The 24,047-nt window shown below is 43.7% G+C and overlaps 1 protein-coding gene across 4 annotated transcripts; it reads left to right on the forward strand.

Moving 5' to 3' along the window:
- Positions 1 to 6,890: 6,890 nt before the first annotated feature.
- Positions 6,891 to 23,679, forward strand: SEC61A2 (SEC61 translocon subunit alpha 2). Of its 4 annotated transcripts, XM_086609892.1 has the most exons (12): positions 6,891 to 6,911; positions 8,307 to 8,374; positions 12,271 to 12,336; positions 14,202 to 14,280; positions 15,942 to 16,073; positions 16,218 to 16,327; positions 16,935 to 17,088; positions 18,028 to 18,188; positions 20,956 to 21,153; positions 21,376 to 21,567; positions 21,715 to 21,791; positions 22,572 to 23,679. In XM_086609892.1, the coding sequence occupies exons 1-12, from the start codon at positions 6,905 to 6,907 to the stop codon at positions 22,756 to 22,758; spliced, it is 1,431 nt and encodes a 476-aa protein (XP_086466018.1). In that variant the 5' UTR covers positions 6,891 to 6,904; the 3' UTR covers positions 22,759 to 23,679. The 4 variants fall into 4 exon arrangements, with proteins under 4 accessions (XP_086466018.1, XP_086466019.1, XP_086466021.1 ...); XM_086609893.1 differs by lacking the exon at positions 12,271 to 12,336; XM_086609895.1 differs by lacking the exons at positions 6,891 to 6,911; positions 8,307 to 8,374 and adding an exon at positions 8,487 to 8,517.
- The last annotated feature ends 368 nt before the right edge of the window (positions 23,680 to 24,047 follow it).

The raw sequence follows: 24,047 nt of genomic DNA on the forward strand, positions 1-24,047 counted from the left end.
GTTTTCAGCAGATGGACTAGTCCTGCTGTCAGTCATGTTTGCTGCCTTCTCCCATGAGGAAGAACAAAGCCAGACCCTTAAGACTCTTAGCTCTCCAAAATGGGAAAAAAGAATGGAGCAAGTTCTGTAATGATGGAGCAAGTTTTTCACCTGGGGGAATACTTAAAGATGAGAGGTGATGCCTGTTGCTCTAGATACTTCTTGTTCTCTTGTAGTATTTTCTACATCTTTTAAAAGTTAAATAAATAAATAAAATCCAGCCCAGGGGGCAGATCGGTGAGGTGGCTGTAAAATACCTTGTATCGTATTGCTTGGCTGCACTTGACATTTCCCTGAAACTGGTGGTGAATGTGGGGATGGTGAACATGGGGAAACAGCTTCTGTTGCCACAGGAATGTTAGTGCTGTTTGGTTGAATAAATGCTTCCCCCGTGCCTGGGAATGAGCCATTTCTATAGCAGTGTTGTGGATTTTCTCATTTCTTTTCCTGTGGGCCAGGAATGAAATCTATTGCAGCTGTTGGTGCTTTTCTCAGTGCGTGAGTTGCTAAAGCAGGATTCCTGGGGGGGGACCTTGCAGGATGGCTCCTGAAGGCTTTAGGCCACCACTGTTTCTCTTGCCTGGAGCAGCAGTGCTTTCACATCAAGCTTGCACAGGGTAGAGGCATGCTGCAGGGGCCAAGCATATTTTAGAACCATATTTCGTAGAGGCCAAGTCAGTTTCTAGAGGCTAGCCTGAAAAGTGACACTACCTGGGAAATTCTTCTCAATGTCCTTCTTCTGGTGTGTTTGTTTGGTGTTTTTTTCTTAACCCCAAGATTGTACTGTTAAATTGGCCCATTAGTTTAGCCTTCTGTGTTGACAAGGAACGTGTAACTCCTCACTAGTAAAGCCACAGGGAAGTGCACTTAAGAAACCATCTCTTTTCAAGTCCCAGGCCGCTGTGCTGTTTCGCCAGTTCTCATGAACATGGCCTCTTTTCAAGGGCTTATTTCTGCTCAGTTTCTTCCTTCATTGGTCCTTAGTTCCCACACAAAATCTTGCCCATGCTGGAAGAAGGCTGAAGTTGTGACCAAGTAAGAGCAACAGAAAAGAGTCCAAAATTGTGGACAGAAAAGTGCAATAAAGCAGGTTGCAAAGAGTTTGAGGGACAGCTTGCTGAAAGGTGCAATAGTGACGTCTCTTTCAAATACACCAGAAGCTGGAAGGGCGAGAGGAGGGGGAATTAGGTGGTCAAAGGGGCTCATCAAAAATCTGCTGTAGCAAAAATGCCCCAAACATCATGGCTATTTTTGGTTTTGTTTTTTCATCGAGGGAGGTCTTCACCTGGAGGCCTGTTGGGACATTCCTGAGCAAAGACTCATATTTGCAGTGTAGGTATCGCAGACTTTGTCTTGAAAAGATGTGTTAATAAAACAGGTTATAGAAGAAATCAATGAAAGGAACAGCAGCAAATGACGAACAGGAGAGTAGTCAGCCAGGCTTACTGAAGGAGCTCAAACAGATACAGGTATTGAAGCCATTTGAAGAAGTTCCCAAATGCACCTTTGCTCCAGCAACAAGACAAGGTGAGCAGGAGAGGACAGTGATGAAAAGGAGTTCAGCTTTAGCCCTTACAAGCAAGGAGTGACCACGGGTCTTCCCCTTCTCGCTGCTTCTCCTGAGGGCCCTGAGAGGGCTTCTTCTGAACCCCATCTCCTCCTTCCACCATGAGCGATTCTTCTTCCCTCCGCAGTATGTGGGAACTCTGCACCCATTTAGAGGACTAGCGTAAGTGTCAGAGCTCCACGAGGGATCTGTTAGGGCTCACAGGTGCTGTTACACCTCTGCCCTTTCCCTTCTGCCTCTGTGCCTTTTTCAACTTGACACATTTGGAAGAAATGCGAGAAAAGCCCTTTGCTTGTTCCCAAACTGCCCTCTGCTTCCAACTGCAGAGACACTTCTGTAGCCAAACGCTCTGCACCCTGGCAATCAGCGTCCAGCTCCTGGCTGGAAAGCCCTGCAGCTCCCTGAGGGAACGTTTCAGCACAGCTGTCATCTGCGGACAAAAAAGAAATCAGTCTTTAGTGGGAAGCAGAGTAGAAATGACGAAACATTGAGGTTAAGCAGGAGAATAACGCAGCCAGATGGCAAAGGGAGGTAAAAGCTGCCCAGGTCAGACCTCAGTGTTGACTGCCCTGCTGCTGCCCCACGGCAGCTCTCCCATCACCACAGGATTTTTCCCAGTATTTTCTCCTTTCTGGTACAGTTGGCAGCGTGACGTTGGCACCTCCCTACTCCTCTCAAAGTTATCTAGGGGAGCATGCTTGAATAAACGGAACCAACAATGAGCCAAACGAGACAAAGAAATGTGGGGTTTAACCAAATCTGGCACTTCCAGATGGAAAGTCATGGCAGGTGAGGAAGGGCAGATCGCAGGCAGGGTATGCATTCACCTGGGGAAGTGGCTCCCAGAAGCATCTCTGGAGCATACTTTGGTGTTGTACCCTAATTCATCCACCTGTTCATCCATTAACTCTGCATGGCCCAGAAGTAACCTCTGTCATCTCTGTTCTGTAGCCTGTTCCACATGACTTCTTTAGCACAGAATCACAGAATGTTAGGGATTGGAAGGGACCTCAAATGATCATCTAGTCCAATCCCCCTGACGGAGCAGGACCACCTAGGTCAGATCACACAAGAGCACGTCCAGGCGGGATTTGAACATCTCCAGAGAAGGAGACTCCATGACCTCTCTGGGCAGCCTGTTCCAGTGTTCTGGTACCCTTACTGGGAAGTTCTTCCTCATGTTTAAGTGGAACCTCCTGTGTTCCAGCTTATATCCATTTCCCCTTGTCCTATCATTGGATGCCACTGAGAAGAGCCTGGCTCCATCCTCATGACAGTCACCCTTTCCATATTTATAAACATTAATGAGGTCCCCCCTCAGTCTCCTCTTCTCCAAGCTAAAGAGACCCAGCTCCCTCAGCCTTTCCTCATAAGGGAGATGTTCCACTCCCTTAATCATCTTTGTGGCCCTGCGCTGGACTCTCTCCAGCATTTCCTTGTCCTTCTTGAACTGAGGGGATTTCACATCCATCACAGTGGCATGAAATGATGTTTCTTCCACTTTGCTCTAGCAAACTTCACAACCTCTTACGCATTCTGAACAGCTTTCTCCAATCAAAACATATTCCCATTTAAATTTCTGCTCTGAGATTTCCAAGGATTTCTTGCTGTGGTCCCTGGGCAGTAGACTCTTCCAGGTTGAAATCGCCTTTCCTGAGAACAGCTGGAGCTCTGTCTGTCCTTTACTTCTGTTTTTAATCATGGATATTGTCTAGGACAGCAGCTGCTCTTCCGCAGGGATGTGGTTACCTTTTGTTTGGATGTCACGCTTGGGGCCTTACGTCAGCTTGTTAGACGCTGTGCCCAGACAGGCACTGGCGCCGTGCTCGGTGCTTCTTGTACGATTTATCTCCGGGTGCTGGGCTCACAAAGCAGCCCTGTGTTGATAACTGGAAAAAGGAGGCTGAAGAGTAGCACTGCTTTGGCTACAGCTGTGGCTGAGGGAGTCAGAGAGCACAACCATCAGCCTTGACTCCCGGCTGGTGATTCCATAACCCCACGTTTTTTTCGCTGTGACGATACGCACACGAGGAGAACAGACGCAGTGTTTCGAGTTTCACGTGGAACCTGGCCTCGTTGGCACCGCCCGCACGCAGGCTGCGCGGGTTTGGTTATCCAGTCACCAGGTAAAGGTGCTCCTGTGTTCGGAGCCTGGTTTGTCCCCCTGTTGGGAGGCACAGCTGTTTCTGTGGGGCTGCTCAGTGAAATGTCCCCAGCACACCTGCGCTGTGCCATGGAGCCCCCAGGGATGCCGGGGTAAGGAGCGGAGAGCTTCAGCACAGCTCTCCTTGGTGTCCCTGTGCAGATTGCCTGCAGGACACTGCTCTGTTGGGACGGCCAACAGCTGCCAGGAGGAAGACAAAGCACCTGCCAGGTTAGGAGTTCGCACCGTTTCTCTTAGCAATTTTGGATGCACACGAGGCTGTTTCCAGTCTGCGTGCCACGCGCTGCTCTGCACGCAGATTTGGCCCTCCCTGCATGAGTGCTGGATTCCTTTTGAAAAAAAGCATTTTGGAAAAGAGATGCAGAAATCCCTGGTTGCCTCGTCCCTGGAAGTGTTCAAGGCCAGGTTGGATGAGGCTTTGGGCAACCTGGTGTAGTGGAGGGTTTCCCTGCCCATGGCAGGGGGGTTGGGACTAGATGATCTTTGAGGTCCCTTCCAACCCTAACCGTTCTGTGATTCTAAATTGCAAAAGCCCCAGATGAAAATGCTGCTTGACAACAGGAGCGTTTAATTCAGGAAATTAATTCAATTCACAATTACTTCGGGAAGGCGCTGAATGAAATGGCATACAAGCTGGGTGAGTGGGTAACAGAGCAGGCCTCAGTCCTTGGATGGGAGAATTCTGTGGGTCCTTACAACAAGAAGTTAAGCTGTGTTTGTTAAAAAGGTAACTAGAAAGAGAGGGAGTGTTGTGGCACTTGTGCGTTGTGGTGTGTGGGAGGAGATGCAGAGGTCATGACAGAAGCTGTGGATGAATGTTGAGGATTTTCAGAGGAAAGTGCAAGACTAGGAAGAAAAAGGTAAAGCAGAGATGTTGGGTTGAGCAGTTCATTAAAGACAGCAGTAACTCTCAGTGACAGAAAGATGACACATCAGGAAAACAAATATTTTAAAGCAAATATTTTAGTAACAGTGGTTGTCTTAGATTAAAAAACAAATCTAGCCTGAGTTTTGAAGGCACAAAGTTTTGAACACCACAGTAGTATTCATTTGGAACGAGCAAAGAAAACAACACTGCATTTTGATTTTTCTGTCACTGGGAACCCCTTTATAGGTGACCCAGTAACATTGCTGCAGCAGACCTGGAGTGGTGCATGTATGTTAGTACGGATCGAAGAAACCTCCTGGACCTTTTATCCATCACCAAAACACGGGCCAGCGATTTACAGACAGGAGGGTTTGCTGTGAGTGAGCGAGCTAACAAGACCTGTAATTGAAGGAACTTTTAAGATAAACATGGTTAACAATCTAAACAAAGGGTAATCACAAGAAACTTCCTGGAACTCAACTATTAACCCAGCTATTTGTAGGTTATAATCTACAAGTAAAACGCTAGGCCAATTGATTATGGGCATTTGTCAGACTATTGAGGAACAATAGGTTAAAGTCATTGCTACAGAGTAACTCAGTAGTATTTGTAAAATTATGACTGTATAAACAGGGTAAAAAAAAAAGCCTTTCTCGGTGATTTCAGATGACGGAGGCTCTTGAACAAAATTCTTTAAAGATTTTAAATTCTTTAAAGATATTGGCCACGAAGATGATCCGAGGGCTGGAGCTCCTCTGCTATGAAGACAGGCTGAGAGAGTTGGGGCTGTTCAGCCTGGAGAAGGCTCCGGGCTGATCTTATAGCAGCCTTCCAGTACCTAAAGGGGCCTACAGGAAAGCTGGAGAGGGACTTTTTATAAGGGTGTGTGGTGATAGGACAAGGGGCAATGGATTTAATCTGAAGAGGGGAGATTTAGATTGGATATAAGGAAGAAATTTTTCACTGTGAGGGTGGTGAGGCACTGGAACAGGTTGCCCAGAGAAGTTGTAGCTGCCCCATCCCTGGAAGCGTTCAAGGCCAGGTTGGATGAGGCTTTGGGCAACCTGGTGTAGTGGAGGGTTTCCCTGCCCATGTCAGGGGGGTTGGGACTGGATGATCTTTAAGGTCCCTTCCAACTCTAACCATTCTATGATTGTGGCAAGGTCTTCGATAAGTGAATTTCTCCTCAGGGAGTGCAGAATAAAATCCAATGTATAGATTCAGGGTTGGGGAGGAGCCATAATCCTTCATGTCTCATACTGTTTCTTGGTAACAGCCTAAAACACCTCTTATACTGGTAAGGAAGAACACAAGCCCATGTGTAGGATGAGTTAACTCAGGAAGAGTAAATACCGTTTTAAATTATCATATGTGAATTCTGCAGTAAATGGTGATAACCCTCATTTTACAGACTGTTGCCTATTGTCACAGAGAGCTCTGAAGAAGGTTTGATACCCATTTCAATGACACCCATTCCCAGTCCCCATTGTCAGGTTCACTTCACTCCCAGAGCCGTGATTTTCTCGATTTACCTGTGAAATTATCACATTTGGGTACATTAATACAGGTACATTAATAGAATATACATTAATACAGAAAAGGTACATTAGTAGATAAGGTACATTATCACATTAAAGTAAGGCACCAGCGCCAAATCTGTGCTTTTTCAGAACGACACTCCTGTATCAACAACATGGAAGAAACACACTCGAAACTCCTCAGGACTAAGATACGAGCGAGGCCGCGATTCAGAGCGAGGAGGAGAGATCTTCCTCCTTCCACACAAGCCAAAATGAAATCGAAGAATGAGTTTTGGCGCTGTGAAGGGCGGCTGTTCCCGCCCGCGGGGGGACACGGCAGCGCCTCAGCGACGCCTTAGCGGTGAGGCGCTGCCGTATCCCCCCGCGGGCGGGAACAGCCCCCTCACAGCGCGCAGAGCATTCTGGGAGCAGAGCCCCCCGCGCGGTCCTCCCTCATCGTGGCTGTCCGCCGCCAGCCTGACCCGCCCCGTAGCGGTAACATTCGCTCCCGTTCCCCTCGGGGGAGGGAGCGGAGCGGCGCTTAGCGGACCGTTAACGGGAGCGATATGGCTTCTCCCCGCCGCGTCGGTAGCGCTGTCCCCTCAGGGATGGGATAGTCGTCCGCAGCGATGCCTGCGCGTAAAGGGGTGGGGCCCTGCGGCCGGCGTCATGTGACGGCGCCGGCCGGCGGCGCGGGGGAGCGGCGGTGACAGCGGCTGAGGGAGGCGGGCGCCTCCGCCGCCGCCATGGGCAGTGAGTACGGGCAGCGCCGTTCCGCGGGCGGGGAGCGGCCCGGGCCTCCTCCCTGCCAGGAGGAGGGCTCCCGGGGAGTGGGGTCGTTGCCTGTCTGGGGGGAGAACGTGGCCAGTCGCCGGCCCGGCGGGTTGAGGTGGCGGCGTGCCTGAGGTGCCCGCCTCAGGCCGGCCAGGGAGGCAGCGGCAGCGGGACACCCTCGTCCCGAGCAGGTTTCCTTGCTGCCGGGCAGAGGGTAAGACGAGTCACCGCTTGGCACCGCTTTGTGCCGAGTTATTCCCCCCCCCCCCCCCCGGCATTAATATTTTAACATGGGAGACGTGCCGGCTTCTGTGGAGCAAGGCGCATCTTCTGGTGAGCTTTCTGAGGGCTTGGCATGAATAAAGGAGAAATGTGGCACAGCAAAGTGTGAAAGTAAACATGGCATTTCGACTAAGGTGTTATTCAACTCGGTTTTCAGTGTAAGAAATGCGTTGTCTTTGAAGAGGTACTACTGGTTGTTTTCTATGGCTATCTGAATGCGTTGAGGCTGGGAATAACGTGCAAGTTTTGGAGGATAAATTTCCCATCAAGCACATGTGCTTTGATTTATTTTTTTTTTCCCAGAAAAAGAACTCAAACTGTTGAGCTTCTCTGTGTTTTTCAAGGAGAAACTGTGAAGAGAGATGTATCAAAAGTTAAAATCCCCTGAAGTTCTGATCAGAATAAGTGTTGCAGTGATTTAAATTATAATTTCTAACCATATTTTAGCGGTTGAATTATTTTCTCCACTAAATCATAGGATCATAGAATGGTCAGGGTTGGAAGGGACCTCAAAGATCATCTAGTTCCAACCCCCCTGCCATGGGCAGGAAGACCCTCCACTACACCAGGTTGCTCAAAGCCTCATCCACCCTGGCCTTGAGCACTTCCAGGGATGGGGCATCTACAACTTCTCCAGGAATACTTACGTAAAACACAAGTTACTAATCTCTGCACGGATACTTTTTGATGTCAGTATCTTCTGTGTTTAACTAGCACAGACTGATACTAGGTCACTTATTTTTAGATGGAATAAAATTTAGTTCACTTCTGATGATCTATACAGTGTCACTTCTACAGTGCCACTTCTCATCTAAAATGATTCCAGCTGTAGCAAAAAAGATGGGCCAAATCTGATTAGAACAAGAATTCTCTTAACATTTTTGCCCTGTTTTCAGTGGTTTCGAGAAGAAGGCATTAGTTTTCAGACTTTGAATTAAAGTGTGTGTTGATGAAATAGTTCACTTATGAAGTGTTACTTGCACTTTGTTTTTCCCCCTAGAAGTTAAAGTTGTATGAAGCTTTATCAATTCATAAAGGCTCATTAACATTTTTTTCTCTCTTTTTGTGTGTGTTTTTGTTTTTCTGGAACAGTAAAATTTTTAGAAGTTATTAAGCCATTCTGTGCAGTGTTACCTGAAATCCAGAAACCAGAAAGAAAAGTGAGTGCCACATTATCTTCTTACTTTTATTGGTTCGCAGATAAGAAAACATTGTGATATTCAAGTCCACACTCCGCTATAAATACAGACAGTGGGCCTTAAAGTAGGACGTATTCTTTGGAGGAGGGGGAATCCGTGTAAAGGTAAAAGATTACCATGATGATGAATTCTTAACAGCCTTCTGATAAATTGTTCCACTTGGTACTTAAACTAACTAATTTTTTTTTTTTTAAGTCTCATCTCTAGACTAAGTTTGTTTAGTTTCAGCTCCGTATGATTGGATCTATTTTAATATACTAGAACAGAGTTTTCAAGCTGCTTTTTTTCCTGTGGATACCACTGTTGGCTTTGAGTACTGGTCACAACTCTGGGCTTGGAGCTGGCTTACTTTGCAAAGGCTTGTGCTGTAATTCAGGAACCACAAATTCAGTTCTTCCTTTCCCACAAAATATTTTCTGCTCTTATAGCTATGGGAACTTCACCTTGATGAAGCAGGAAAGTGTTCTGTGGTACAGTTCAGGTAATTGCTCCCTGTTCACCTACTGGATGTGACACTTCATTCTGAAATCAGTGACCTGAGGCCATTTACAGCTGTTCTCTCTATCGCCCTAGCCCTGGAAGCTCCTCACAATTCTCAGCACATTTTCTAATTCAAAATTAGTTAATTTCTGCAAATCAGAAAGAGGTTTGGCCTGTCAAAACCCAAAAACACACCACCATTTTTTAATTCTAAAATTCAAGGAAGCATGTATCGCCTAGGTGACAAAGATTCTAATTAGAATAACAAGTTTACCTAACATTCATCGTCATGACTCGCATGAAAATTCCTTAAGAGCTAAATGCTGACTTTTCCATTCTTAAAAGGAAATGCATAGGTGGGAACATGACACCATCTGAGAGAATCCTCTTTTGTGGATGAGAGATTCCTGAAGGTTAGGACTGGATGCAGAGATGTTTGTGCCAGTAACCATAGCTGAGCCTGCTGGATTGAATGGAGAGGTTACAGTAAAAACTGCTGATTATTCCCCTCTGGAATTGATTTTTAAAAAGATTGAGATTTATCCCCCAGCTGTGAGCTCCATCTGTCTTTCCTTGTTGTTTTCCAGCATCTTTGCCTCTTGGGACAGGTTTCCGAACAAGTTATGTAGGTCAGACAAAGGCACGTTCAGAGCAGGAATCTCAAGAGCCAGACCCTGTGTTAGGATTTGGGTGCCCCACATCTGGGTGGAAGTTACCTGTCTTTGCTTCTGTGATGGTGCAGATCTTCTGGTGCTGCTTTGTGGCATATCTGTGATTAGCTGCTTACATCCATCCCATTTTTGTCTAGTGAAGCGGATGAGAGGAGAGGAAGCTAAGACAAATCTACAGATACTGATGTTTCTGTAAAGCTCATTGACAGTTGTGATTTTTCTCTTGTTTTTTTTTTTTTTTCTCCTCCATTTCTGTTTGCCAGAGAGGAAGAGAGGATTGATCTGTCCATGCCCTCCATCAGCAGGTGAAGGATGCCCAGAGAGGTGCCGAGATTCCGTCCTTGCTATTTGGGTCACTTTGTCTTTATTACTATCTAGGTCGCTGTCTGGGCAATGACTGCCGGTTGCCAGCTTGGTACAAATTTGAAGTGGAAGTGTAATTGGGAACATCTTTCCTAGACTGAAGAGGCCTTTGACCATTTTAAGTTATGTTCCTTGCTCGTGTGTGGTTTATCAGGTGACCTAGGTCATTCTGTATCACTGTAATTCTTTGTTAGTGTTTTCTTGCAAGCTGTCGTGTGCAGGCGCCATTAGTAATGGTTTTAGTGGGTTGGGTAAGGTGAGGAGGAGAAATGAAGGTAACAAAATAGAAAAAAAAATCCATTTTTTCTAAACTTGTATCGATTGTTACGTGAAGATGAAGTTTTGGTTCAGTTGGGCCCTCGTTGAATCGTTTTGCTGTTATTGATGATGAGGGAAGCGGGCTTTTTCTGTAACTAGGGAGTGTTGCTTTGGTGTTTTGGCCAACTTGATTAACAGGAGCAGCTGCTGCTTTTTGTGGTTAGTAGTTTCGGTTCATATTTCCCTCATATGCACAGATTTTTCTGAGTAGAACACGCTATTCCGAACACCAAGGAGATGGTGCTTAAGTCCCTTCATTTTCACAAGTTTTACGAAAAACGTCAAAGGAATAAAATGTCCAGTTGGATCTGGTCAGATGGTGAAATGTACTGTCCCTGTGCTTGTTGCCATTTGTGGCTGGAATGTTTTGGTACCAGTCTGTATTTTGCTGTTCCTGGCATATGGATTTGAATGCCTTCTTTTTCTTTTTTGTCTTTTTGAATCGTAGAGACTGTTTTCCCTGTGAATAACTGTGGTTTGGGTGATGGAGAGTTTCTCCAACTCTTCTATTCACTGCCCTTGAAGAGAGTGAGAGCTGTTGTAGAGCTTGCCCGATACCTCAGAAGCTTGGGTTAACTGCTGGGCTGTACAGATAATTTGGTTAAGCATTTTTCTTTTAAAAAGTCTGTACTTAAAAATCTGAATTGCTGAATTCAAACAGCACTTGGTAAAGTGGGTCAGTACTGCATAAAGTCTAACGCAAGATATTGTTTGGGTTTATTTGCTGCTGTCACTATTTTTCTTTTTTTAACTTTGTACTGTAAGTATTTTTAGCATCAGGCCTCTTTTAAAAGAATGAGATGGTATCAGTTAATAAATTAAATTACTGGGATTATTTTGCTTCTAAGTAAGTGCGTGCTTTCACTTACAAAGACAGAGTACTGCTGGGTTTCCTTTTGCTTGAGAAGCTGTGCTGCTGCATCGGTTTGTAGCTTCTCGTTTGTGGGTGTTCAGTACCTATGAAACGAGGCACTAATCCTTCTTGTTACCTCTCTCCAGGCAGACTCAGTGGTTGGAGGCAGAAAGCTAGGATTTCTGCTGTGTCTATCTTACCTGTTAGTTCGTGTCACGTTGTAGTAGCTGCTGTACTCTTGCCTGCAGCGAACACACTTACCCTCATGTTTGCTCCATGGAGGAGAGGTGGGAACTTGAATGTTCAACACTGCATCTTGGCGCTCTCTGTTCTCTTCAAGTGCATTTCTTTCTGTCTCATGCTTTGAGTAATCCTCTGGTTCAGACTTAAATCTTGTGATTCTTCTCTTCTTGCACCTGTCACTGGGCACAGTTGCCTCAGATGCTGTGACCCTGAGATTCTCTCCCATGTGTTAGTGACTAATGATCGTTGATCTGACATTCTTCTTAAAGTAATATATAATCTGCATCGATAGAAGTATTTTGGAGGGAAAAAGAGTCTTTAAAAATATTTTCTGATTTTTGTCCATGAACATAGTGGTGAATTTAAGCTTCCTTTAACACCTTTTGAAAAACTTCATTCTAAATACTTTGAATAGCTACCCAAAACTCATGGTTCTTTTGGGTTTTATCATTTGCCTTCACAGCAGCTAAATCTTTTTGAAAATTTCATAGTGCTTTCGTTTAATAACTTCCAGCCTTATGAAACTGCTTCCAATCTGTTGAAGCCTAGAGCACTAATCACTGAAGATAAGAATTTTGCATTAATCTTTCATGTTTGTTCTAGCATGTCCATGTTTTTAGCCATACTGTTGCTTTCCTATAAGTACTCACTTTATTAGGATACTATATATAAAATATATTCTACTCACTGTCAGCCACGCTATCTGCCAGATCCCATGTAAGTTTTCTTTGACTACACAGAAGCCCATGACTGTGTCTTTCTATAAAATCTGAAATGATATTAAAAATAAATTCTAATGAGAAATGATGCTTTCTGGTTCAAGATCTTTGCATTTAATTCTGAATGATGTAGCATTTGGTACTAACGTGAGAGTACAGTGAAAATTGTACGTGTAATGAACACGTGACTCTCTGCCATCTGTTCTGTAGATCCAGTTCAGAGAGAAGGTGCTATGGACGGCTATCACACTCTTCATTTTTTTAGTATGCTGCCAGGTAGGTATTGATGTTTCCTGTGTTTCAGAAGATTTGCATTCTGTACATATCAAATAGAATGCAAGAAGTGTGAGAAGTTCTTGTTTCATGCTGACCTGCCAGTTCCAGTTATGTATTTTTATGGTTAAGCATTTAAAGTTCAGTTAGAGAAACCTCATTCTCTGACACAGTCCTTGTTATTGATTGTGTATGTTTTCAGAAACTGATGCTTTCTATTTAGTGTAAAATACGTCATGTTTTTTCTTGTTACATGAAAGATCCTATCAAATGATGATACTGGCTGCAGTGTGAATGGCCAAGCTAATTATTCATCGAGTAGTCTAAACAAACTGAGCAGTATTATACATTCTTTACCCTCTGTCCATAGCTAGATTTTAATTTTAGCAGTAACAAGGCTGAAAGTGAAATAAAGTGACTATTTTTACCTGATTGCTCTTGAACAAGCTGATGGGTTTTAAAGATTGCAGAAAAATGTTTCTGAGGTGTTTAAGTTGACGTTGTTATTTTGCGAATATACCGACAAAAATGTTAGCTAAAACCCCTCCAAAACACAGGTCCTTGTAAACATTTACATGATCTTTATTACTCACAGTTGAAGGAATTCCTAGAACTTACAACTTGGGTTGTAAACACATAGTGTTGGTTTGGTTTGAGTTTGTTTTTCAAGACTACTTAGACATTGCAGAAAATAAGATTCCATGTCTGTCTTGATACATATTTTTTAGAACTTGGTAGACATCTTAGAAGGTTTAAAATGAATGATATGTCTTCAGAATCAGTGTTTTTAGGTTATATTTCCTAACTTACCCATTTTAGCCTGTGAAGCAGTTGTTTAGTAGTTTTTGTTTACAACTTTGAAGGACTGTTGAAAGGCTAAAACCCAGCTCTGGTACCTCACTGTCCTTTTGGAAGGAGGAGCTGGGAAAGATACTAGAGCTAGAAGTAGTTTATCTGTGTTTCCTAGCTGCTGGATATATGCATAATTAAGAATTTGAATCTGCTCCAAAGATTATAGTACTTGAATAAGGACATCAGATGGTGCAGACTAGAGTTTTCAGGAATTAATCTGCAAGATTGCCTGGATCCATGGTGTACTGTTATTGTGATTAAGAAGAGTTTTTAAGAGTTCAAAGTCCTTAAATATTGACATACAGAGTATTGGAGGCTTTGTATAGACTTGGTGAGCTTAGACAGTTCCATATGGCATATTTTAAGACATATTGCCAGCTGTAGAACTTGAATATTTAAACTTGCTGGAGGAAGATATTTATATTGTCATTTATGCTGTATATTTAATTTGTACTGAAAAGAAATTCTATGTAGGACCGTTTAAAAAAAATATAAAAGAACTGCTTTCTTCTGTCTTCTCAAAGGCGTTTTGCTACAATTTTTTATTTTTTTTAAACTCAAAATTGCAGCAAAAATTTTGGTGAAATAAGAATAATGGAATATCATCTAATATTTTTCCCCATTCTGTTAATGGTTTGTGGTGTCTGACCTATTTAATTTATGCTTTTTCTGTTCTTTTCAGGAGTTGTAGTACTCCAGAACTGCATGTGTCAGGCGTTTACATTGTCAACTTTAGTACTCTTGTTTATGTGTACAGACTCTTCTTTCCAGGGGTTTCTACTTTTTCCTGTAGAAGGGTCTTAGTGTACATAGTTTAGTCCTCTGAGTCATACCCCAGTTGGAGGATTAAAGTAGATGATGTCAGTATCTGTTATTGTATGCTCTGGTTTAATTAACAAAAAAGTTGGAATAAATTATATTAAACAATACAACAGTTGAACCATTACAGGTTAAGATTTTTGGATGAATGCAAGCTTTGTTGTCTATCTGCTTAATTCTACTGTGCACTTTGACAGATACCTTTGTTTGGAATCATGTCATCAGATTCTGCAGATCCCTTCTATTGGATGCGAGTCATTCTTGCATCAAACAGAGGTCAGTTGATTATTCCTTCCCCTGTTTTGTGTCGGTATAAACAGACAGGAGAAAAATAGTTGGCTGTTAAACTTTATACCAGGTGACCCAGGTGTCACGCTGAAACGCTTTGTAAAGTTCTTAGCAGAGATGTAATCAAAATTGACGGATACTGGAGAAGTATTTCATTGTAGGAATGGGGTTTCCTTTGATGTGCAGATGAGGTTCATCTTGATTCTCAAGTTTTGGGATGATTCTGTTTCGAATTGTAGAGCGGTCTCTTTCTGATTAATATATGGGACAGGGAATCTTCTGCCAAACCACTCGATGAACAGCACTGATGTGCAGTGTGAGAGTGTTGACTAGAAAATCCCTTATGTGTGCAAGTCAGTTCTGCCTCGTAATACTTTGGCAGTGTTACAGGTGAGTAATTTTATGGGTGGGACAGCTAAGGGCAGAGGTGATTAGATTTATAGTTCAGCAAAGCCAGACTGATTTATTTTGGAATAGACAAATGGATCCTAACCAAATGTAGAAGAGGACTTTAACGCTAGAAGTCTAAAACTTAAGATGAGTGCCCATGGCAGGGGGGTTGGAACTAGATGATCCTTGAGGTCCCTTCCAACCCAAACTGTTCCATGATTCTATGAAAAGTTTCCGGTATTAGCTGAAGGCAAATTAAATTTTATAAAGTGATCTCTTTATGATGCTGTTGCTCCAAAAAGCCGATGTGGAAGAATGTTTCTGTATTGAGATGGGAGAGTGTATTGTACATGCAAGAGGCGGGCTGTTTTCCCGAGTTAACTGCTCCGTGTACATCCAGCTCTGCTCCCATACTGCATCGCAGTGTAGCTCAAGCAGATATCGGTACTTGAACAAGACCTTGCTGAGAACACTTCCAGATTAGAGTATCAGGTGGCAGCTCTGGTGCTGCAGGTGCATCAGGCTGAGCATGCAAGCAAAGTGAGTGATGCCTCAGTTTTTATTATGCTGGATGAAGTGATTGGGAGGGAAAACCAGGCACGTTTTCTGGAATATACACCGATGTGCTGCAGCACATGAAGTTATATCGTCCTGTTTGAGTTGGATACAGTTGGAAGTTGATACCTCAGTGATGTTGCACCAGTAGGTGGGTTGGCCGAGCAGAGCATCTTAATGACATGTGTGTGTTTTGTTAAGAACTAGTTTAATCCTAAACTTCTGGGCTCTTGACTAGAGTCGGTGACTCCCAGAGTGGTGTTACCAGCCACTGAATCTGCAGCATCTTTCTTCTGGTCTTCAAAATTACACTTTTGGAAAATGTGACAGTTAAAGCACTGACAGTAAACAACCAGGGACAAGATGCTTGCCAGTGAAAGGTTCCTTGATATGATATGCCAAAAAGCTGAGCTTCAGTGTGCATTGACCTTTAGCATTAGTGTGGTTTCACAAAAATATTTGAAGTGAAAAGCTATGTAAGTTTTCCCTGCTGCCTTCAAAATCAGATTTTAACATAGCAGCCTCCTTTTGTGAAGAGATGACGGTCTTTGTTTTGATCATGCCTGTACTGTACATGTTTGAAGGGTTATGAAAAATGTTCCTTATAGGTCTGAAACCTTTCAACAGACCTGATATCCTCAAAGTATAATTCTTTAGGGGAGATGCTTGAATGGCAATTGCATTATTTTTTTCTTCCTGTGTAGGTACGTTGATGGAATTAGGTATCTCACCCATTGTGACATCTGGTTTGATCATGCAGCTGCTAGCTGGAGCGAAGATCATTGAAGTCGGTGATACTCCAAAAGACAGAGCCTTGTTCAATGGAGCTCAGAAATGTAAGTACTGGTCCAATTAAAATTAATAAGCATGTTTTTATTCTTAGGAAAGCAGCCTGCCTAAGTGATACTAGATGTGAGATTTCTTTGGTAGGTGATTTCAGCAGATTTTTTTTAAAGGCTTTGCTTTCTCTCTTGTTTTAGTATTTGGGATGATTATTACCATTGGGCAAGCCATTGTGTATGTTATGACTGGAATGTATGGAGATCCTGCTGAAATGGGTGCTGGAATTTGTCTTCTTATTATAATTCAGGTTTGTAATGAGCTATTTTGTGTGTAACTGAGACTGGTTAGATACAGTATAACTGGAAGGAAAAATCTTTCAATGTCTGGTTGCCTTTATTTATTTTTAATGCTGTAAAGCATCATCCTTTGTATCCGTCTGTCTGTATATGGGAAATTCTAAATATTCCATAAAGCACGAGAAAGCTAGGATAGTTAATATCAAAAATGTTTCAGATAGGAGTGGCTGTTTAACTCAAAATACAGGAATTAGTAGGCTTTGAAAGCAGTAGCTGCTGTTCAGTACCGTGGATGACTTCTCACTAAACAGCACAGACACAGCTTGAAGACGTTATCTTGTAGAGCAAAGCAGTAAATGTACAAACTTAAACACTTTTTTGAAAAAAGTGAATAATCTGTTTGCCAGTGTTTGTGTTGAAAACTCACAGAGATCATGGCGCGGTGAGATGCACAGGCGTTTGTATGTGAGAGGGCAAAAGTACTGCCTGAAGGATACTTAGATGAAAAACTGAGTGATCAGTCTCCAGCATGATGAAAATACTGAAGCAGGGAATGAATCCGTAATTCTTGACTTGATCCCTTCTTGTTCCTGCTCAGTTTTGTTTCTTTCCTCACAGCTCTTTGTTGCTGGATTGATTGTGTTGCTGTTAGATGAGTTGCTGCAGAAAGGTTATGGCTTGGGGTCTGGTATTTCCCTGTTTATTGCCACCAATATCTGTGAAACCATTGTCTGGAAGGCCTTTAGTCCCACTACCATCAACACTGGCAGAGGTATGTGTGCGACTACAAGTAGTTGTGATGCGTTTCAGTGGATGTACACTATACATAAACTGTCAAATGTTTATTGGATAGCTATTGAAAAATGGTTTAATGTGTGATGATGAGCTTCTGAAGTCAGTTGTGTGACATGGAAGATGAAAATGTTGTCTGACTTAGGTGAAGATTAGTAACTTAGAAGTTTGCCTTTGCTGGGAAACTTGGGACTTGAAGCCCCTCGACTGAAGACTTTTGGATTTCTGAGCTGAAATAGTCTTGTTTTAGTGTCTTTAGTCCATAGAAATAGAGAAGAAATTCTGTATATGTTCGGAGGAGTTGTTTGTGATGTACCTGGTGTCATTGCCTATAGGATACTTTTATACTTGGTGCCTCCAAATTACTTTGAGTTTCTTCAGAAACTACCGTCTCGTCATCCCCAGCCAATCTTTGGCAACATCTGGTTGTCCTGACACCCAAGAAATGCCACGTTGAGATACAGCCTGTTTGCGTCAAGGAGTGAACTGGTTTAATGCCCACATTTGAAATCCTCAGCCATGTTTTTAGTTTGCTTTCATGTTTGCCTGATTTTCAGCAGTTCTGTCTTTTGCATTTTATTACTGCTTTGCTAAAGCTGTTTTTTTTTCCTCGTTTATTATTTCTTCCTTCCAGTCATCCTCCTGCCCCCAGAAAGGCAAGAAAAAGTATTCTTTCATGTGTTACTTGTTGGTTTTGTTTTGGTTTTTCTTCAGTCGGGAATAATGTTTTGGTAGATTTTTCTACATTGTATAAGCTAAAACAGAATCCTGTATTGTGACATATTTGTTGTAACAGGACTTGTGTTCTGTTGTGTCTGATTTATATCTGTCATTCTTAAAATTTCCAAAAGAAAGATACTATTTTTTATTTTTTTTTACTTTACAGATTAAAACTTCTTTTGCTTTTTGCTTCGTGCAGGAACGGAGTTTGAGGGTGCTGTGATTGCACTGTTTCATCTTCTGGCTACACGAACCGACAAAGTCCGGGCTCTCCGGGAGGCTTTTTACCGACAGAATTTGCCTAATCTCATGAATCTGATTGCTACAGTATTCGTGTTTGCTGTAGTCATATATTTTCAGGTAAAGTGAGAAATTCCTCATGGCAGCTCTGCCGCTGCAGTCACTGGGAAAAAATGCAAGAGTTTAGTAACTGAAGTATCTTAGCTTTGAGTAAGGAACTCTTTATTTCAGCATTGTTATCTCAGCAACATACCTCTGTGACAGTACAGCTGTTAAATTTTATAGCCAGATGTTCTGGGACTCAGTGATGTCATCTCACGTTCCATTAAATGCCACACACACTGTGAGAGTATTTTTACTAAAAATGGGTTCTGGAACCGCAGTGGCTGTATCACACAAATAATATACTTGATACTCGTAGTTTACTTAAAAGAATAGCTTTGGACAGAGCTAAGGAACCTTGCTTCTTTGGGATGTGCATGATACAGATTTGTTCTAGAAAACAACTGTGTAATTAATGCATAACTTCCTGTTTTGTACCTAATTCTCTTGAAATACTTTTTAAATTTAAGTATTTACTAAAACAGACACTAAAGGAGATCCATGTGGTGATTTTTTTAAAAATCTTTTTTGTATGTGTGGTTTGTTGGGTGTTTGTTGTTTGTTGTTTTTTTTTTTTTAATTATTATAAATTTTTAAACTGTTGAGTCAGAGTGCTGGCAAAAAAAATGAATTACCTGGTTTTCAAATCCATGTGGCTTTTCTTGGGTCTGCTTAGATAGGAGCTGGCCCCAGAAAACAGAAGGCTTTGCTTACTGCACAACAGTCTGCTGTTAGCTGGCTACTGCAGTTAAAAGCCACTAAAGCTTTTTATCAAACCCTATTCTGTAAAGTGTCTTTTAGAGGAATATGCTTTAGCAGATGAGAGAAAATGTTTATGTAAAAAGAACTTAATACAACCAAGCAGGAACACTTATGCTCTGGTTACCCGGGACATAGAGAAGGCTGAGGTACTCAATGAATTTTTTGCCTCAGTCTTCAATGGTAAAGTCTCTTGTCTTACCACCCAAGCTGTGGAAAGAACTAGCAGGGACTGTGAGGATGAACCACCGCCCACTGTACTTGAAGACCAGGTTCGAGAACATCTGAGGAACTTGAAGGTGCACAAGTCCATGGGACCTGATGAGATCCATCCGCGGGTCCTGAAGGAACTGGCGGATGAAGTTGCCAAGCCACTGGCTATTGTATTCGAGAAGTCGTGGCGGTCTGGCGAGGTCCCCGATGACTGGAAGAGAGGGAACATAACCCCCATTTTTAAAAAGGGGAACAAGGAGGACCCGGGCAACTACAGACCGGTCAGCCTCACCTCTGTGCCTGGCAAGGTCATGGAACAGATTCTCCTGGGAACCATGCTAAGGCACCTGGAGAGCAAGGAGGTGGTGGGTGACAGCCAACATGGCTTCACCAAAGGCAGATCGTGCCTGACCAACTTGGTGGCCTTTTACGATGGGGTGACAGCATCGGTGGACAAGGGTCGACCAATGGATGTCATCTACCTGGACTTGTGCAAAGCTTTTGACACTGTCCCGCACGACATTCTTCTCTCTAAATTAGAGAGTCATGGGTTTGATGGATGGACCACTCGGTGGATAAGGAATTGGCTCAATGGCCGCACTCAGAGAGTAGTGGTCAACGGCTCAATGTCCAAGTGGAGACCGGTCACGAGTGGCGTCCCTCAGAGGTCCGTGTTGGGCCCGGCCCTCTTCAACATCTTTGTCGGTGACGTGGACAGTGGCATGGAGCGCACCCTCAGCAAGTTCGCCGATGACACCAAGCTGTGTGGTGCCGTCGACACGCTGGAAGGGAGGGATGCCATCCAGAGGGACCTTGACAGGCTGGAGAGGTGGGCCCGTACCAACCTCATGAAGTTTAACCAGGCCAAATGCAAGGTCCTACATCTGGGTCGTGGCAATCCCAGGCATAAATACAGACTGGGTGGTGATTGGATCGGGAGCAGCCCTGAGGAGAAGGACTTGGGAGTACTGGTGGACGAGAAGCTCAATATGAGCCGGCAATGTGCTCTTGCGGCCCAGAAGGCCAACCGCGTCCTGGGCTGCATCAAGAGGAGTGTGGCCAGCAGGTCGAGGGAGGTGATTCTCCCCCTCTACTCTGCCCTCGTGAGACCTCACTTGGAGTACTGCGTCCAGTTCTGGAGTCCCCAACATAAGAAGGACATGGACCAGTTGGAGAGGGTCCAGAGGAGGGCCACGAAGATGATAAGAGGGCTGGAGCACCTTTCCTATGAGGACAGGCTGAAAGAGTTGGGGCTGTTCAGCCTGGAGAAGAGGAGGCTCCGGGGTGACCTTATAGCGGTCTTCCAGTACCTCAAGGGGGCCTACAGGAAAGATGGGGAGAGGCTGTTCAGGAGGGCCAGTTATGATAGGACAAGGGGTAATGGTTTTAAAATAGAGGGAGGTAGGTTCAGGTTGGATATTAGGAAAAAATTTTTTACTACGAGAGTGGTAGAACACTGGAACAGGTTGCCCAGAGAGGTGGTGGATGCTCCATCCCTGGAGACGTTCAAGGCCAGGTTGGACAAGGCCCTGAGCAACCTGATCTAGTTGGAGATATCCCTGTTCCTTGCAGGGGGGTTGGACTAGATGACCTTTGAAGGTCCCTTCCAGCCCTAACCATTCTATGATTCTATGATTCTATAAATCCTTAAATTTGTAATCCAGACTGTAGCTGAAGCCTTTGGGTCTTACTGTCTCAGGCCTTGCACTCCTCGTTTGTCTAGCAAGAACTGCATGGTCAGGAGTAGCTTTTAGGCACGCTGGGAACACCTATACTGGAAACAAACTTGGTGCATTTGTGTTCTTTTCCACAGGGATTTCGCGTCGATTTACCGATCAAGTCTGCGCGATACCGGGGGCAGTACAGCAGCTATCCTATCAAGCTCTTTTACACCTCCAACATTCCCATCATTCTGCAGTCTGCCTTAGTTTCGAACCTCTATGTCATTTCCCAGATGTTGTCTGTTCGTTTTAGCGGCAACTTCTTGGTGAACTTACTGGGACAGTGGGCAGTAAGTGTTCTACCACTTTTTTAACCGCATGAAATTATTCATCTGCATTACTTTATTGTGAAGCTTTGGTGTTTAACCAGCAGGAAACTGGAATATTTACTTTTTAACATTTGTGTATAAAAGCCATTTTAAACTTGAAGAGGGATTCCTCTGTAAATGTAAGACAGGAATGTGAGAGATCTTGGAGAAATAACTAATTGCCCTTTTCTTCCCCTCTCATAGGACGTCAGTGGCGGTGGCCCCGCTCGCTCTTACCCTGTTGGTGGCCTTTGCTACTACCTGTCCCCTCCTGAATCCATGGGTGCAATATTTGAGGATCCTGTCCACGTAATAGTTTATATAATATTTATGTTGGGGTCCTGTGCATTCTTCTCGAAGACTTGGATCGAGGTGTCTGGCTCATCAGCAAAAGATGTAGGTGTCCTGATAAATATCTGTACGTTTTCAAGTGCTGCCTCTAATTTAGAACTGACTGGTTCCTAACTGATCAGTTACTACTCTGACTAAACGTCAGGTGAGTATGAAACACTGCAGCCGTTTCATAAAATTACATTTTTGCAGGTTGCCAAGCAACTCAAAGAACAGCAAATGGTGATGAGAGGCCACAGGGATACTTCAATGGTGCACGAGCTTAACAGGTAAGGAAACGCTCACTTCCAGCTGGGTGGTTGAGACCACTGGGGAGGCGTCAACTAGAGCAGATATTCTCCGAAAAATCTGAGACTCGTTTCTGCTGCAAATGTTAGGATTCTTCCCCTTGAGCTGTTGCCTTTCCTAGTAATGGAAAAGATGTTTATAGCAGTAGGTGGGAGATTAACCTGTAGTGTCTTTTGTGTAAGTGGCATAATGAGGGAATTTGAATCATAGAATCACAGAATGGTTTGGGTTGGAAGGGACCTCAAAGATCATCTAGTTCCAACCCCCCTGCCATGGGCAGGGAAAGCCTCCACTACACCAGGTTGCCCAAAGCCTCATCCAACCTGGCTCTGAACACTTCCAGGGATGGAGCATCCACAGCTTCTCTGGGCAACCTGTTCCACTGCCTCACCACCCTCACAGTGAAGAATTTCTTCCTTATATCCAACCTAAATGTCCCCTCTTTCAGTTTAAAGCCATTGCCCCTTGTCCTATCACTACACGCCCTTGGAAAAAGTCCCTCTCCAGCTTTCCTGTAGGTGCCCTTTAAGTACTGGAAGGCTGCAATAAGATCAGCCCAGAGCCTTCTCTTCTCCAGGCTGAACAGCCCCAACTCTCTCAGCCTGTCTTCATAGGAGAGGTGCTCCAGCCCTCGGATCATCTTCGTGGCCCTCCTCTATTATTATAATATTATTCTAATTGGTTGTTTTAGTAGTAGTGTGTTGTTGGAATCCTTGGATGAAAATTCATGCTTACAAATACTTTTTTTTCCATTGGCACAGGTATATCCCTACGGCAGCTGCATTTGGTGGTTTGTGCATTGGTGCCCTCTCAGTACTGGCTGACTTTCTGGGAGCCATTGGGTCCGGCACTGGCATTCTGCTCGCAGTCACTATTATTTATCAGTATTTTGAAATATTTGTAAAAGAACAGGCTGAAGTTGGAGGAGTAGGTGCATTATTTTTCTAGATGTCCAAATATTTCATGGTTGGTGTGAAAGGGAAGGTGTTTTGACAACATGCGTCATTTAGTCCAATAATGCTCTTTTCTTTTTACTCGTTTCGAAGTGCTACGTGTCCCAGTACTGCAATGGGCGCCGAGCAATGCCTGTGTGCAGCGTTAGTGCCAGCTGCCTTAACAATCAAGTTTACATTCTCTTGTTGAAGTATTATCTAGTGTTGCCTGTAATGCTGGAAACCAGTTCATCCACCTTGCTGTTCAAACACTGGTGAGATGGTCAAGTGTATCAGTTTGCTATCGGTAAATGTTTCTGCACACAGCATTAAAATGTGAAATTTATTTCCCTGTCCTTAATAGGAAAGAAAAAAAAAATCTGAGTTCAGATTGCCACGTGCCAGTGTTCTGGACAAAATTTATTTGTAGCCTGTATTCTACATTAATTTTTTATACTTTTTTTAACTTGCATTTCCCCATCATTGAACTCAGAACTCCCTGTTCCTTTGCACTGTCTTCAGCCAAGCACTTTTCTCTTAGCTCCCAGAGTGGATGAGCAAAACATTTTTACCGGAGACTGATACTCATCTCACCTGTGAACTGGTCCTGTGGTGGATTTGCTGCGTGGCCCGGCCTGGGGCACATCAGTTTCTGGCCCTGGGCCTCCTGTGAGACAGCGTGGTCGCTGCTGTCGTGCTAGCCAGTCAGCCCAGTAGTTTTGTTTCAACACGTACTTGTGAAAACTGTGCCACTGAACAACTCCATGTCCACTTTGCTTTCGTGAGCCTCAAGAACAAGGCCTGGTTCCTCAGTGGGTGTTCATAGAAGGGAAAGGCAGGGAGCGAGGCGTTCCTGCCGACAACTTATCCATGTTGTCGCGCTTTACGGCGGCAATGTAACAACTGTAAACGTTAGACAATAAACTTATTTAATTAAGCTCTCTCCTGTGTCTTCTCTGTGCGAGATGTAATTCATGTGCAGTTTTTGATCATTTCTAACATGCTTTGTTAGTGAGGTAGGTCTGGACGGCTCCCTTTTTCATCTCCATCCTTTCTAGAATATAATATTGATTAGTTTTTAGCAGCCTTAATTAAAAAAAATCCACAACACCTCAAGATTCCTCCCCTTAAAATCATTGAGCTGTTCTGCTCAGCTGTAGTTAATGACTTTTTTCCTTTGATTTCAAATTTTGATCTCTTCTGTCTTCTCTCCCACCTGACTTGAAAGTAACTTTGTGTTGTTTGTGAAGAAAATCTTAACCAAGTCTTTGTGCTTCATTTCTAAGCCAGGAAAGTCTTTCTCAT

The sequence above is a fragment of the Tauraco erythrolophus genome, chromosome 4 (genome assembly GCF_009769465.1).
Source record: "Tauraco erythrolophus isolate bTauEry1 chromosome 4, bTauEry1.pri, whole genome shotgun sequence".
NCBI classification, from domain to species: domain Eukaryota; kingdom Metazoa; phylum Chordata; class Aves; order Musophagiformes; family Musophagidae; genus Tauraco; species Tauraco erythrolophus.